Genomic DNA, 16561 nt, shown 5'->3' with positions numbered 1-16561 from the left:
GGTTGTGGAGTCTCCCTCACTGGGAATATTCAAGAACCATCTGGACACCATCCTGTGCCACGTGCTCTGGGATGGCCCTGCCTGAGCAGGGAGGTTGGACCAGATGACCCACGGGGGTCCATTCCAGCCTGACCCATCCTGGGATTCTTGAAATATTATCTGTGGTATCTTTTCACAGAATCAGTTTCTTTTTGGTGTGCTTTTTTCTTTTGGTTTTCTTTTACCTAAGCTGCCGTGGTGTCCTGTATTGCCATCAGCTGGGTGAGCAGGAGTTTGCAGTTAACTACTGAACGTTTCCTAAGGCTTGCTCTCCTGTGCTGGGTGAAGCACCAAGGCAGTGCATGGTCCTGGCCACAGCCACTACCTGAGGAGTCCTGACAGTGCCAGAGCTCTGTGATGATGTTGCTAAAGTGTTTTGTATTCCTTCCTCCTTACATTTCTTTCCACTTAGACAGGCAGTAAGGGGAACATGATATTTTCAGAACTTTTTTAGGGGTGATTTAAGTTTGCTGTCATTGATCAATGTCCTTGGATAAGGACTTTGAGGTATTGCTGCTCTGAGTTACTAACAAATTACTTTCTTTTCGTGACCTGGAAATTAATACCTTGCTGGTTACTTGTTAGGAATATTTGTCTTCAAATTAATTTTGAAAAACCTTGTAAAAAACATGCACTTGGCTGTGTGCCTCTCTCAGTGCAATAATCAGGAGTAGAGGCACATCTTTGCACCAAATACATGTGCACAGAGTAGGAAATCACTTTCTTGGCAAGGCAGTAATGCTACAGTTTAAATTTCAGCAAAGATCAAACAGGTTTCAAGTTTGGGGTTGTTTTTCATTCACCTTCAGTTTCCAGTGTAAGCTGTACTTGAATATAACTTAAGGACTTTTTTTTTTTCAGTGACTGCTGATCAGCTATGGAAAGGAGCTTTGGCAGAGACTGGCGTGGGAGTAAAGAAAGGAAGAGGAAAGAAAAGGAAGAAAAAGCTAAGGAAGAATCTGAATAGAGGCCAGGAGATTGGTGAAGGTAGATTCACAAATACAAAGCTGAAGACATGTCTTGATGTTTTTCATGTCTAGTGTTTCTTGATTTTGTAAGTGGACAATTACTTTTCCTTTCTGTGATGTCAAACTGCTCGAGATATTTTTGTGTTTAAAGAAAAAAATCTCGATTTGATTATTTAATGTTGGTTTTGCTTTTTCAGATATGAATTCTGCATCATAGAATGCAGTTGAAATACGTGAAAATTTTCCATTTTGTTGCATTTTTCCTGAGTGCAGAGTTGCAATCCTAATTTGGAGCAAAGCATAATTTTTCTCTGTTATTTTTAAGGACGTTCTGGTTTCCTCTGGCCTGGTCTTAATGCTCCTCTGTTGCAAACTGGGAGAGTGCAGGAAGTTGCCCAACGAAAAAAAGAAGAACGGGAGAGAATTCAGACTGAAATTATTCAGCAGAGAGATACTTGGGAGAAGAAAAAGAAAATAAAAATTAAGAGAGAGGGAGGATGGAGTGGAAAGTGTTGGGGAGGTATCATTCTGGATCCTCCTGACCCTGGTCCTAATGGAGGTAAGAAAACCAATTATCCTCTTCCTCTCCCTTGGCCTTTCTGAGGGGGCACTTGGAGAAAGTGAGATCCAGATTTTCCCTGTGATTGAAAATTGGTTTTGCACTTTGTTCCATGCCCATACACAAGCAAACTAAATAAAAGAGCAGGTATTGCTAACACCAGTGAAATTTGTTAAAACACTGCTTAATTTCCTGTAGCTGTTACAGACTGTGTGATTTTATGTGGTATCACAGAGTACTGTGTTATGTCACAGACTGTTACAGGAGTCTTGAAGGATGGAAATGTTTTTCTGTATCCAGCATCAATTAATTTGAGTGTGAAATATAGTCATTTTTTTTAATAGTTTCTTAAAGGATCCTGTGGGATAAATCATTCTTTTTAAAATTGTAGTTCAAATAATGAAATAGGGTTAAAGATTATGTTGTTTGAATGTAGCTTTTAGAAGCAGCTGCAATAAATAACTATCGTAATAACTATAAAAGTTATTTTTTTGTTTCCTAAGTAGTTCAGATAGTGAAACTAGAGCTCTTATGTGTACAGCAGAGAGGTGACTTTTTTACAGTGCTTTTATTCAGACTACTAGAGATTCTATAGTAGCTTTAACATTTAGAAGCCTAGTCTTTTTTTCAACTAATTAAACATGAAAAAGACTCATCAACTCCTGTTGGGCTGAGTTTTTATTGTGGAACTCTGCTATTGACATCTTTCTGTACACTTTTACAGTAAGAGGAGCTAAGAAAGGTGATATTTTCTAGCACTGCTTGCATTTCATTTTGTTAACCTGAGAGCAAATATTCCATGGAAGGCAGTGATGTGGCAGTGGACTTGGCTGTCACTGAATCTGTCAATGTAAAAATAGGAGATCTGAGAGATGAATTGTTCCAAATTCCCCATAAGTCAGTGGTGGAACATGGAGGAAGTCAAGAAAGTGCCATGGTTCTGGTTCCATACTGTGAACACAAAACTGTGTTGAGTTTATCCCACTAAAAGAAGTGACAGCTGTTGTAAACAGTGTTTAAGCATTTGTGAACTTTACCTTCTGGTGTTTTCCTTGGTTTTGCTTTTGGCTGGAACTGCTGATGTGGATTACTTGCATTAAAGTTGGCTGTGTGAAGCCTGTTCTAGTCAGACCAAGTTTGCCAAAAAGAGGAAAGGGCACTGCAGTCAAAATAGGAGAATGAAGCTGTCAGCTTGTGTTATAAATGTGTTTGAGAAAAAGCAGTTTCTGATTAGCATGCGCTGATTTCCTTTTGATCTGCTAAAAATGTCGGGGAGCTTCAGGCCCCCACAGCTCTTTCAGCACCTTTTTATTCAGAGGATTAATGATTTTGCAGGGGAATTGGGACATTCACTGTGTGCAAAGCAATGTCAAGGTGATAGGAAGAACAGAGCTGAAACTGCCAAACCCAATGAATCCTTTTGGCCTGAGACTGTGGCATGATTGGATTCCCTGGTGTCACTTCCTGTGCCAGCTAGGAGCAGAGAAAGAGCAACATTTTCCACTTGGAAATCAAATTCCTTTTCTCCCAAGTTTACAGTGTTTCTTTAGCAGCTGAAGAGCTTCAGAGGGAGCAGGGAGTGCCTGCTGGGATTCATATCCTTCCTGTGAGCTAGAAATCCGCTTTGTGTAGACTGGCATGTCTCTAACCTGTGCCAAAATCATGTTTATAAACATCTTGGAGGTTATGTGTAAATGATAAACCAGTCTTTGGTGAGGGACTGAGGCCCCAATTCTACACCATTACATGCTTTTAAGCTTTCCTACAGAATCTCACTGTAACTACTCCAAATAGAGGTTTTCTGTGTTACACTGAAATGCTCTTGTTCATGGGGCAAGTTGGAAAAGCAAGAGGTTGTAAGGACTATGGTTATTTAAAGTGGTTGTGTATTGTTTTGTTTCATGCTCCCCCTCCCCTTTCTGGAATTTCACAAAAGTGTGGATAAAGGAGTACTTGCAGTTTCATAGAATCACTGAATCAAAGAATAGGTTGAGTTGGAAGAGACTTTTTACAGGTCATCTAGTCCAGACCCCACATTTCTTTGAATCCCTGTGAATTGTATGGTAAAAGCTTCAGAATATTATGAAAAATATTGGATAATACTTCAGTCATAATGGAAGTGACCCATCTGGTGATTTTAATGATTAGCAGCTTTTGCTCTGTATATGTGAAACTTGAGGTTTATTTCCAGTTTTAGAGCAGTATTTGGGGAGGAAGGCAATTTACACTGCTGGTTCAAATTATTCTTATCTTACCTTCTCTATTTCTTGCTGAGACTGCTTTACAAAGGACAGCTCCATAGAAGTTGTGTCCTTCTTAATTTGTGCCACCTACAGGGGGATGTGCTGATAGACAAGTAACACAAGGAAATGTAACACTCTGTTTTTCTCCCAACAGAAACTTATGAAGATTTTGAAGCAAGAGTCATCGAGGTAAGCATTGCAGATCTTTCAAGGGACTTGGAAGAATTATCACTACTTTTATTGACCTTGCAATTATTTAACAAGTCTCTGCTTAGTCAATATTATAGCAGTAGGAATCAGTCTGGTTTTCTGTTTCAGCTGCATGACATGCACAAGCACAACCTGTGAGAAAGTGAGTTACTTTGTCTCTTCAGTGGAGAGAGAAGGGCTAGGAGAAACGTTTTCTTAACAAAATAGCCTGATTCTCAACAGCTCCTTGTCTGAAAGTTGAAAGATTAATCAGGCAGCTCAGAAGCTGAGCTACCTGACAGCTCTACTCCAGAAGAGCATCTGAGGCTTCTCTCCTGTCCTGATAAATGTGCAGATGGCTTTCCTTGTCCTTGATTATCTTTCTGTATTTTGCTGAGATGACCATCAGTTGAAATTCTATCCAGTGGCTTGAGTGTTTTCTAAATAAATCCAAATCTTTGCTTGTGGGTTTTAGTATCTCCTGAGACATGAAAAACAATGATGCTGTACTGTAATCTCAGTCTGGGTAATTAAAAGTCATGAGTTGGTTTCTATATATATATTTTTATTCCTGAAGAGGGGAAAGATGTAAACTGTTTTAGATGTCTGCTGTGAAAAGGATAAAAAGCAATGGATATAAATAAAAAGCAAGGTAAATTTAAGACATAAAGAATGACTTGCAAATGGGAATTTGAATACTGGAATGGATTGAGAGTATATGGAATGTCTGTCATTGGATCTTTATAAAAACTAGTTAGATAATCTGTCAGAAGGGATGGGGAGACAAAATCTGTGACATGTTAACCCATTTTCTTATCTCAGTGGGTTTTAGGAGTGGTCTGGGCCACACTATGGGCTTTGACTGATGCAGCAAAGTCCATTTGGAGCACTTTAGCTGAGTCTGTGTTTGAAGGCCATTTGTAAAACCTGAATTGCACAGGATCTGTTCATAAAAGAAGTGATTTTTGTTCCCAAGCCCTGCAGCTGGCAGTGCCTTCTGTGACCTGAAGGGACACATGGCAGAGCAGGGAATGTTGATCTGCTGCTGTGCCATGCCACAGCTGACTCTCACTTTGGATGCTACAGCAGGGGAGTTTGCCCTTTTGTACTGGCAGAATTATTTACAAACAGCAAAGCTGAATTGCTCTGCAGTGGTTTCATGTGCTTTAGAAATCTGTCTCAATGCTTTATTGTATTTGAGTAATCAAAAAGCTTTTAGAAGCAGGCTGGGGCTGTGCTGTTACATGAGATTGCCACAGATGTGAACTGAGGAAGTGGAATGCTTCTGCAGAAAAATAGCAGCAGCAAAAATTCTCTGTTCAAAATCAGCAGTGAGCTCAAGATAATTGAGTCTTACAATTTTCTGATAACAAGTATGAGTTTTGAAATAAATAGATCATTTTAGCATTCCTGGCTGAAATAGGTGAGAGACATGCTGCTATTTCTGGATGTGTTTTCCATTATCTTTGCCTTCACAACAGTACAGGAGATTAAAATAATGTTTGCTGGGAAGTTGTGCTTCACAGCAAGAAACTCAGAGTAATTTTTAAAGGACTGCCTTATGAACAAAAATATTATAGACCTTTTCTGTTGTGATTATGCTACTGAAAAGGCTGTGCTGTTTTGCTAAAAAAAGAACTTGCTTATTAAAGTGTTTCCGTATAAATGTAGAAACATAAAAGCTGTAATTTGATTTCTCCTGACTGAGAAACAGAGTATAGACAAGTGCAGATTTTCATGTCAACTAGACCTAAAGTTGTCACAGAGAACTTGGGTTAACTATTTCTTACTTTCCCTGCCAGCCTGAGGCACATTTCCTATTCTGCTCATATATTAGAGATAAGAACAATCTCTTCAAATAGAACTGATGGTAATGCTTAACTGATGTCTAACATAGTATAATCACAGTGGTAATTAAAATCTACAGGTGCAGCTGACATGTGCCATTATTATTTTCACTGGAAGGCTTCATTTCATGTGTCATCTGCCCTCAGATGAATTTTTCTTTTATTTTTCTCCAAAATGAACATGGTAGCATAACAAAAAAAAGGAGCCTACATGACATCCTGTGCTGTAATAGTAATTGCCTTGTAGTGCAATTAAAATTAGAAAGTGAGACCTTGTGCTCAGTAGGGCCTGAAGGCACAGAACATGAGGTTAGTGGCCCTTTGAGTCTCTCATTAAGGGGACCTTTCTAAAGGAGCAGATAAAGTTGTAAAAAATGCCCTTTGCAAAAGGCAGACCTCAAAGGGGTTTTCTCCAGCACTGAAATTGCCTCCTTGAATTCCACAGTTGTGAAAGCTGTGCTTGGTGATCACTTACTGGTTTGTTCATGCTTTTTTGTTTCCACTGCCTGCTCCTGGTGAAGGCAACTTGAAGAATTCTGTGCAAGCACAGCTCCATTTAGCAGGGTCAGTGCAGCCTTTCCACTGTCAGAATGGCTCTGGTTTTGAGCCAGGTGGTTCAGGTATGGTAATATCATATTTAAATAAGCAAACAGAAACACTCAGAGATTTGTGTTTGAGTGTTGAACTACCCATTGATGTCATCCAGCTTGGAAATGGGATCTGTGCCATTGCCATGAGTTTGAGGACTGGGAAGAGCTGCCAGACACACAGGATAAAAGGATGATTGCTGCAGGGGACAGCAAGCTCTGGGTGGCAGTGGGTGCTTTTATTCCTTCCTGGACACCTTGATTGCCCTGCTGCTCTCACTTGGACATGAGGGAGCTGCTTCCCAGCCTACACCAGGCCTCTTCTTGGCTCAGCTTGGTAGGCTTGCTACTTGTGACCAAAAAAATATTCTTTAATGCACAGCCTAAACCCTTTGTTTCTTTTCATAAGTCATTGGAAATAGTTTCTGCAAAGAGTGAAAAAAAAAAAAAAGGTTTGTGAAAAAGAAATGCTGCGTGAATTACAGTGTCTGAGATCTGTTGTTTGACAGCCTTGACTGAAAAATTATATGGTATAAAGGATACTCTCTGAGTAATAGTTTACTTCTAATGAAATGTTGCCTCAAGTACTTTTGGGGTATTTGTAGGCTCTAGATTTTGCTTTTAGAATACAAGGAAGTCTTCTGTTCCCTAGCTGATACTAATGGTGTCTTTAGACTGGCAGTGAAAGCTTCAGACAGTTTTTAAGACAGCACTTGAAGCAACCTGTCACAGGAAAAAATAAGAGGTCAGAGCTGTGCACTATTTCTGATAATCTTGGAGTACTCAAAGATTTTGGCCTGCCCTAAAAATAGAGTTTAGGAATACTACCCTCAACTGGTTCTGTTTAATAAATACTGGATGATTTTTACCTCTTACCTGTCAGCCTGTATGGAAGAAATAACTGGCATTTGGAACACCCAGAAGCTTTTGAGTGACTTTTAATTGGGCATAATCATGGCTCATCCTCTGAAAAGGAAAAAAAAAACATTTCAGATGCAGAGTGACTTTGAAGGATGCATTATTGGGAGGTCAATCCAAAGGATCTCTACTCAGGTGAGAGAGGAGAGAGAGGAACAGGACGAGGTTATTGGTGCTGCTCGTGTTCATGTGAGTGCTGTTCATTTCTGTTTGTGTTGGTTTGCAGGGCTCAGTGTGGGATTGCATTCCCATCTTTCTGTAAGGGTCCCTGGATGGGGAGAGCATCTCCTCCTCTGAGGTGCAAGGACCATTTCAGCATAAACACTGCAGCTGAGGGATGTTCTGCCATTGTGGTACAAATCTGCTGTGCCCTTGGTGCACAGAATGCTGATAGGGACATGATGTAGCTGACATGGGTTTGTATAAACTTTGTAATGACAAGTTTATTACTCAATTCTTTTAGATAACTGTATTCCCAAACCTTTTAGCTGGGCCCCTGACCCTCTCTAGGCTCATTTGCATGGAAGTGCTTTTCCTTCAGTGCTGCCGCCTGCTCTCCTCATTTTACCTCACTTCCCTTGCACCTTGGAGAAGTATTGGGACCAGAGGCTTGTATCCCATGAGGGGATCACTCTGTGCAGCCACTTCTCTGCACAACAGCAGCAAAAGAGTGGCAGTGTCAGGAGTGGCCTAGAGGTGGCAGCTTCCTAGAAATCATGACTAGAACAGGATTTCTGGAATGGAGGGATTCCCAAGGGCAGTCAAGCTGGCCAGTCATTCATTCTACTTTTACAGAAACAAAACCTCCAAGGAAGTGTTGGATTTTGACCCTTTTTCTAACCAAGTGCAACAGCTGAAAGCATAATAATGTTTAGCAGCCTTTCTTAGAGTTTAATTTACTTCCACATGGTCATTTCTCCTCTTAACAAATGTTTGAGGTGGTTTCATGTTGGTTTTGAGGTGCTGCTCTTCCCTCAGTCCTAGAAAGAAGGCTGAGTTTGCAGTGTTTCACCACTGGATGGTGGATACAAGGAGATAGTTAATTTGAGGTGCATTGTGATTTAGGCTGAGCATGTGTTGCATCTGCTTTCAAAATTTAAAAATTTGCTTTCAATCTAACTTGAGTGGCAATCTGATAATAGGGGTGGTTGTGTCTTGGTTTCAGTCACTTTTCAGAGGCTGTGCTGTTTTAAAAGAGTGGCAGAGAAGCTCCTTGTGTGTGTCTTTATTGCCACATTCTGGAAAGGGAGAGGAATAATCCATGAACAGTTTTCTACCAACAACACATCCTTTATTTTTGACATGCTGACTCTATTTTTGTACAGGTACCTACTGAGATTGTCAACAGAAGATAAAAGTGTGTGCAAAGCAAAAATAGTATTCTCTTGATGCTCCTGGGGAGATGACTCTGCTTCACTCTCTTTTCTTCCATTATTATTTTGCATTTTCTCTGAATAGCCCATTTACACAGGCACTTTCATCTTATGGGGCGTGGTTTTTTAGCTTGTTCTTGTCAGCAATGAGTTTGAAGAAAGGAAAATGGCTTGGAATAAGCAATTGGCAAGGCTGATACTTCTTTAGAGTCTTCTCTAGGATGTATGGGCACCTTGAATCGAACAGCATCTTTATTTTAATGAAAGCAAGGTGAAATTTTTGAAACTCTAACCATATTCTGTACCTAGAGAAGGCACTGGAATTTTAGGGGGGGGAGGGGATTGTTGGGGTTTCTTGTTTGGATTGCTTATGGTGAATTTTCTTAAGAATATTTAAACCATGACCAAGTATTTTCTAATAATCCACGTTCAGATGTATAACACTACAACTAGAGTAGCTTGCTGAAGGATTACATAAAGGGAAAAGGGTTTTTATATATGCTATGTATTACCTTTTTATACATGATACATAATTCATGTATTACATACAGCATATAAACTGTGTGTCTGTATTTAAATAAACATTTAGTTCACTACAGAAGCAAAACCAAGGGAACTAGAACAGATGGACAAAGGATCTGAGATTGCTGTCCCAAAATTGGATTCTCTCACCCAGTGTGCAAGAAGCCAATCCACACACAGTTGAGCTATTTGATTTATTTATAGTTCTGCTCCAACAGGGGTGCTGTGGGTAAAGCTAGCACACTGAAAGCCAAAAATGCAAACATATTTATACAGCTTGATAATTTACAGCTCTGCATAATGAATCTACATCACTGCTTGGCTAAGCTGCTCCTTGCTTAGCTGTCTCTCACCTGGATTTAAGGGCACAGCACATTCTAAATTCATGTTTGTTGTTAGAGGTCTCCACTCACACCAGCCTCAGCTTCAGAGGTGTGGTTTTCACGTCAAAATGAGCCAAGTTCACCAAAGGACAAAATCTGAAGTATTTCTAAACCCCAGCAGTCCAAAGCTGGTTTGGGCTGACATGTAACCAGTCTCTTCCCCTTATCTCATTGTTTCAGTGACCTGTTGCCACATTCTGCATTCTCTAGGTCAAGTTGTCCTCCCTTTTCCCAGAACATGCTCTCCCTCCCACCTGTACATCTGTCTCTTTTCCACTTTGGGGTATGTTAGACCATATAAGGTGGGGGCCTGTAAAGCAGTCACTTGCTTATGGAATATTCTGAGTTGGAAGGGGTCCATCAGGAGCATCGAGGTCAGCTCCTGGCCTTGCACAGAACACCCCAAGGATCACACCAAGTGCCTGAGATTGTTGTTAAAATGCTTCTTCAACTCTGTCAGGCTTGGTGCTGTGACCACTGCCCTGGGGAGCCTGTTCCAGTGCTCAACCACCCACTGGGTGAAAAACCTTTTTCTGATATCCAACCTAAACTTCCTCTGACTCAGCTTCAGACTAATTCCTTCTTCTTCCCCTCTCTTGAATGGAATGTCCTTTTCAGCAGCTGTCATCTCTGTAATGAGACTGCCTTCTGCAGCATGCAAGTAGATTCCAGTCCTAAGTTTTAATTCATGTAAAGCAACAACAGACCTGGAGCAGCTCCTGAGAGTGCTTCTAAAATAGGTTAAAATATATGGGGGGCACTTCAATATTGCTGTCACTTTCTCAATATTAGTATTACTTTCCATTTTTTCCCCATGTTTTCTCATCATGCTTGAAATCACACATGAAGCTGGCAGCACTCAAGCATTACCTGTTGTGCACCTGAACACAGCAAGGGTTATTTTCATTGAGGTGCACTGAGGAAATTTTGTCTCTGAGTGTGGATTTTTAACAGCCTTTATGTATTTAATGCCTTGAAGCCTCTGTCCCACTGCAGATGCTACCCATTGACAAAGACAGTATAGGTATTTCAAGTGTATTCTACAGTTTTTGGCAAACTTGACTCTCTTGAAAAATAAATGAGAAAAGCTAACAATACCCAACCCATTTGGACTATGTGCAATAACAAGAAGCTTTGTGTTGATTTTTTTTCCTCAGGTGAGAAATGTGTTTTGTATGAAGGCAAAGGAAGGCCGGAAAAAATCAGTACGTGCCTTAGTGGCTGTTGGGAATGGTAAAGGGGCTGCAGGTATGTGCTTTTATTGTATGTACAAGGCAACAGCTGATGATGGCATATTGTGTGGGAGCTTTAATGAGACAGCTGTATTCATGCTCAACCAGAGTTTTGGTGAACTCTGCTTATGTGAAAGATTCAAGGCCTCGTGTGTTCCTCCAGCTGAATTTTGCTTGCACTTGGGAGTGGAGGAAAATTTATAAAGAGAGGAAGGTGTGGCTCTCTTGCAGAAAGATGTATTGCTCTGAAAAAACTCTTCCTGCCTCTCCTTTGGAAAGCTTCTTCATGGAATGTGCTATCACTGTAATCCAGATGTCCTAAATGGTGGAACTGAGGTTGTCCCAGGCTTTTTTTCTTCATTCCCTTCTTTATTTTTAAACAGAGTGGACTGTTTCTTTTGTCTGAAGAACACCACTACTCAATTGTTTGAAACAAAGTTTGGTCAAACACACAATAACAGTGTAAATCTTTTTTTTTTCCCCTTTGACAAGCAGTTTGCATCCAGAAGTTATGTGTTCATAACTCCTAAACTGTTTGTCTCTGTGATTTTCTCTGAACCACTTTCTGAGTATCATCTGTGCACTGGAGCAGAAATTTAAATGCTAAACATGGCTCTGAAATTTTCTATTTTTTTTCCACTTTTCTTTCCAAAGGTCATCTACATCATCTGTTTCTCAGCAATAAAATGCCTCTTTCTGTCTTGCAGGTTTTGCAATAGGGAAGGCAGGTGACAGGACGAATGCTTTAAGGAAAGTATGTTGGTTGAATTTTTTTTCCTTGATGACAATTACACTTATGGATTTTTTCCCCTAATAATCAGTATCATTTGTAGTCTTTGCAAAGAAGTAAATCCATGTGTTTGCTTTGTCTGTCTTGATAAGATAACCACTGAATGATTTAGGTTAGAAAAGCCCTTTAAGATCATCCAGTCCAGCTGTTGCCAAGTCCACCCCCAGTCCATGTCCCTCAGAGCCCTGTCTGCACATCTCTCAAACACCTCTGGGGATGGTGACTGAGCCACTTCACTGCCAGCCTGTTCCAGTGCTTGGTAACCCTTTCAGGGGTGACATTTTTCCCATCTAAACCTCCACTGGGACAACTGGAGGTAATTCTTCTTCTCATCCTATCACTCTCTACCTGGGACAAGAGACTGACCCCCACCTCACTTCAGTCTCCTTTCAGGTGTCTGTAGGGAGCAGTAAGGTCTCCCCTGAGCCTCCTCCAGACTAAACATTTTCATTTCCATAGAGTTTAGATGTGGCAAATCTGTTTTCCTAAGTTGTTTTTCTTTTTTTACATCTAATTACTGAATAAGGGTAAACTGCAAATGGCTTAGCAGAAGAATTCAAGAAGAAAAATGTTTTCTGCTTTTATTCCCTAGGCAAAGAATAAAGCAATAAGCTCCTTACACTTCGTAGAGCTGTATCAGAACCACACAAGTAAGTATTATTCTTTCAGTGTGAGCACTGAGTATACCAGCTGCTTGCAACTATTTGCAAAGTATAAAAAAAATGTTAAATAAAGTTTTTCTGATGTGATGCATTGTATTACAATTCTTGACAACCTGGTCCAGTTGAAGGTTTCCCTGCTCATTGTGGAGGGGTTGGACCAGATGACCTTTAAAAGGTCCTTTCCAACCCAAACAATTCCATGATTCTGTGCTTAAAATTTGGATACTTGATGCATAGTATTTCAAGCTCTTAATAGCAGGATTAGATCTTTCCTGGCAAAGTTTGAGTTAAGGGAGTCAGATACTGTCAGGGCATTTTTCTTTACAGTGAACTCGTGTGCTTTTCCCCTTTCTGTGTCAGAGGAGATGATTCCCTGTGACTCAGTCCATGTGTGCTGACCCAGCAGCCAGGGGGAACCTGGACTGGAGGGTCAGCCTGATGTTTCCTGGTAGTTTGTTTTTTTTTAGTACTCTGTGTGGAAAATCCAAGAATGCTGATGCCTTGGGGGAAATCTTAGCTTAAAAGCTAGATTACTAAAAAAATATGAGTTAAATTGTATCATGTGAGCTCAGTTCAAAACCAAATGAGGCTCACTGGAGGCACACCTACCTGTTTTTCAATAGTAGTATTCACAGGTATTTCAACACTCATAATCTATTCCAGAAATTTACCTAGACTAATCCTCCTCTTTAACGAAGTCAGGGGAGAGTAAAGCCAACTTCACAGTTCAGAAAAAAAAAAGGTACTAGCTAAAGCTTTTCTAGAAGGAGGAATTTATCTGTAATGCCTTTTTTTTTTCCCCTCTCCAGTTTACCACGACATTTCTGTGAAATTTAAAAGGACAAAAATCCGCATGAAGAAACAAAACAAAGGTAATAAAAGAAGTTTAAGTTTTGAAGTTTTAATAATTACTGAGTGGTATTTATTTGATGAGCTTAAGTAGTGTCTAGTCATGTTTTAAATGTTGAAAATGATCAGTCATTTTTCTTTACAAATACCTACTGTTGCTGACATGGCTTTGCTCTTGCAATTTGGGATTTGTCCCTTTTGCACTGGTGGGAGCTCTATCACCCTTCCTAAGTGTAATTCCTCCAGTTCTAAATTACCAAGGTGTGGGCCCTGGTCCTGCTCCACCCACTGGTGGGTTTGTATAGAGCTATAAATTCCCACACCCTTCCCCCTCCAGGTCTCCCTTCCTTTACAGCCTTGGTGGTTGTGAAGTCAGTTTGATCTTCCTGGAAGTGGCACCTGAAGTTTCCTGATAGCTCATCAGTTAGGGGGAGTGGTTTTTTCTTTTCCTTGTCTCTTTGGGTTTTATTTTGTTTCTGGTTTCCCCTTTCTCCCTCAGTTTCCTAGTTGACAAGGTCTCCAATCAGATAACCTCACTAGAATAAACATTCTAGCCCTTTTCTGTGGCTTTCCAGCCATTTGATCCCAAGGATGTATTTCTTTTTGTGTCCTCTACTCAGCAGCAGCAAGAATGCCCTTCAGTTTTTAAAGATCACTAGAGCTTAGCCATGTGAAACAAACCTCTCTGGAGCAAAAGCAGACTCCTCAAAAAAATAACTTCTCCACTGAAACCTGGCAAGTCTAAGAAACTGTTTGCAATTAATGCCAGTGTACAAGTTATGCATTGGAGCTGATAGAATCTCCATCTCTGTGATGGAGATGGATGCAGATGACACATAAACCTCTGTTGTGTTTGTGGATTTTGAAATGTGTTTGTTTCTCCTTCACTCTGTGCCACTAAAATCATGACAAAGTATAATCATTCATTGCTGGGCCAGGAAAAGGGAAGTGATGGCTCTGCACAGCCCCTGGAGCCATTTTTAACATCTAATGTGTTCTAACATGCTGGGTAACAAAAATAGTGAAGAAGAGATCTCAGTGCTCTCTTCTGAGTAAGCTGTGTGCTTACAAATAATCACACAATGCTCATTTATGTTTTTTTTTATTCCCCAGGGTATGGGCTGCATTGCCACCGAGCCATTATCACCATCTGCAGGCTAATTGGCATTAAGGACATGTATGCCAAGGTCACTGGATCCAAAAACTTGATTAACATCACCAGAGCTCTCTTTAGAGGCTTGACCTTACAGGTGGGTGCACTCCTGGTGCCCATTGGGTTTGGGGACAGAAGGGGATGGATGTTTGTGGGAAAACAGTTTATATTCCAGGTTTAAAATAAAGTAATCTTACAAAGAGCAAACAAAATCAGCAAAGGGGGTAATTCCTCAGCAGTGTCATGGAGTTGTCCAGTCAGGAATAGCTGTAACTCTGCCTGTTCCACAGCCAGGTGTCTGCAGGGGACATCTGAATTCCTGGGCTTTCATTTGGTGTGGTTTTGGTGATTATTGAAAAATCCTGGGCAGAGGGAATTGTGGGCCAGGTTTGGTTGCTGCTGCTTTGTGTGTTCCATCCAAGTTCTCATTGCACAAGGGCTGAAGCCCCAGCTGCTTCTACTGCTTCTTGTAATTGAGATCTCTGAAGTCAGTCAGGGAGGTTCTCACAGTGGAGATGTCTGTCTGAGCCAGCTGCCTGGAACTGATGCAAAAGCTCCAACATGCACCATTTCATCCTACTTCCTTTGCACACCATTCTCAGGATGAGTCAGCCCTCTGGAAATTCCTGGTTATCCCATTTGTTTGCAGTTTTGGTGGCTGCCAGGGTTTGGCTGCTTCCATTCCCAGTGCAGCCCTGCAGAGCTGTCACCCTGTCCTGGCCAATGTCATCAGTTCAGCCTCAGGAGGTGAGGGGCTTGTGATCCTCTTTGCCTGGTGAGTGTCACAGACCTCACAGCTTAGCAGTACCTCAGGGCACTCAGACTTGAGGGAGCCTGGTGTTGGATTTTCAGTCATTGTCTCTGAGAATCTTCCAGAGAACGAACAGAAGAAAGGCCTGCTGTATAAATTACTGCTTTTGGAATTATGCACTTGATATGTTTTCTTCACTGCCCTGAGTAGGAAAAATTTCCTGTCACCTGTAAACACTGTAAAACCTGAGTGTTATCAAAACACCTTGTAGGCAAGGGAGAGGTGTAGTTGAAACTAATGTTACATTTATATCTTTATGTTAGCTAATGCAACTGTCTGGGCAGTAACAGGCACTTTTTTGTTGTCACAGCAAAATTTATATCCACATAAAAACAAAAATGTTCTGCACAGTACTAACATGCCAACAGGCATGTTTATGAGCAGGATACATCTTTCCAGAAGCAGGTTCCTCTGGGATGACACCGTAGGGCTGATCAGTGTGTCTGAGGTCTGGCTGGCTGAATTTTTGCCCAGTAAGATAAGCCTGACAAGTCTTTCATTTACACAGTGCTTAAACTGTTTCTTAGGAAATTACTTTCTGGGATCTTTTTCCCCTGCCCCACATCCCATGTAGATTTTTGCCTGAAGTAAAGCCACACTGTGCATCATTGTTTTGGTTGTCTTTTCCCTGTCCTGCTGCCAGGAGACTCACCAGCAGCTGGCAAACAAGAAGAGCCTCTACGTGGTGGAGTTCCGGGAGGAGCAGGGCCCTCTGCCCATCGTGGTGGCCCTGCCCGAGGGGACTGTCCGTGAGGAGCCTGAGCCTGAGGATGAGGTTCCAAACACAAAGCTGGAGTGGAGGGAGGTGAAAGAAGCCCAGGGAATGTTGAAATCTCCCTGGGCAAGCGTCAGACGGGCGGCGTGCTGACAGCTTCGGTCCCTCTGTGGCTCCAGCTCAGATGCAGCTGGGAAAGCCTGGCTCAAGACAGGGTGTCTGGGCTTGAGTTTCAGGGGAGGGCAGCAGGAGCTGTCTCGTGCCATCTGTGTCACTGCTGCCATCCAGGAGCACTGTTTGCTTTCCCACCATTCCCTGACCACTGTGTGAGTGGGAATGTTCAGATGGAAACAGTGAACGTGTCTGCGGCTTCAAGCCTGCATTGACTCCGTTCCAGAAGATGGTTTGTAATGGAGAGCTCCCATGTTCCTTTCACAAGTTCTTGGGAAACTGTTGAAAATACAAGATTGTGAAAGCAATAAAGAATCATCAGAGTGGGTTTGTTTGGGTCCATTTTTCTGTTTTTGTTTTTTTTGCTGGTTCTAGGAGATGCTGAAGCGAGCAGCAGTAGTGGGAGGTGATGTGTGCACCCTCTGTTCACTGCTGAGGCTCAGGGGTTAAATTCTGTGCCTCCCCCTCTGTGAGTGCCTGCCATGGCATTTCCCCGAATGCCAAAAGATGCTTGGGCCACCTCTTTTGTTAGTATGGAGAGAATACTGTA

General features: G+C 41.5%; 1 protein-coding gene across 1 annotated transcript in view; it reads left to right on the top strand.

Moving 5' to 3' along the window:
- MRPS5 (mitochondrial ribosomal protein S5) overlaps positions 1-16339 on the top strand; it is a 26643-nt gene extending 10304 nt beyond the window's left edge. The window contains exons 3-11 of the mRNA XM_015621035.2: positions 901-1026; positions 1333-1566; positions 3964-3998; positions 10786-10876; positions 11568-11614; positions 12243-12300; positions 13122-13184; positions 14275-14411; positions 15769-16339. Coding sequence (XP_015476521.1) covers positions 901-1026; positions 1333-1566; positions 3964-3998; positions 10786-10876; positions 11568-11614; positions 12243-12300; positions 13122-13184; positions 14275-14411; positions 15769-15993 — 1016 coding nt within the window. The 3' untranslated portion in view covers positions 15994-16339. The remainder of the gene's footprint in view (positions 1-900; positions 1027-1332; positions 1567-3963; positions 3999-10785; positions 10877-11567; positions 11615-12242; positions 12301-13121; positions 13185-14274; positions 14412-15768) is intronic.
- The last annotated feature ends 222 nt before the right edge of the window (positions 16340-16561 follow it).

The sequence above is a fragment of the Parus major genome, chromosome 3, assembly GCF_001522545.3.
Source record: "Parus major isolate Abel chromosome 3, Parus_major1.1, whole genome shotgun sequence".
Classification (NCBI taxonomy): domain Eukaryota; kingdom Metazoa; phylum Chordata; class Aves; order Passeriformes; family Paridae; genus Parus; species Parus major.
This window is presented reverse-complemented; position numbering and strand designations above follow the sequence as displayed.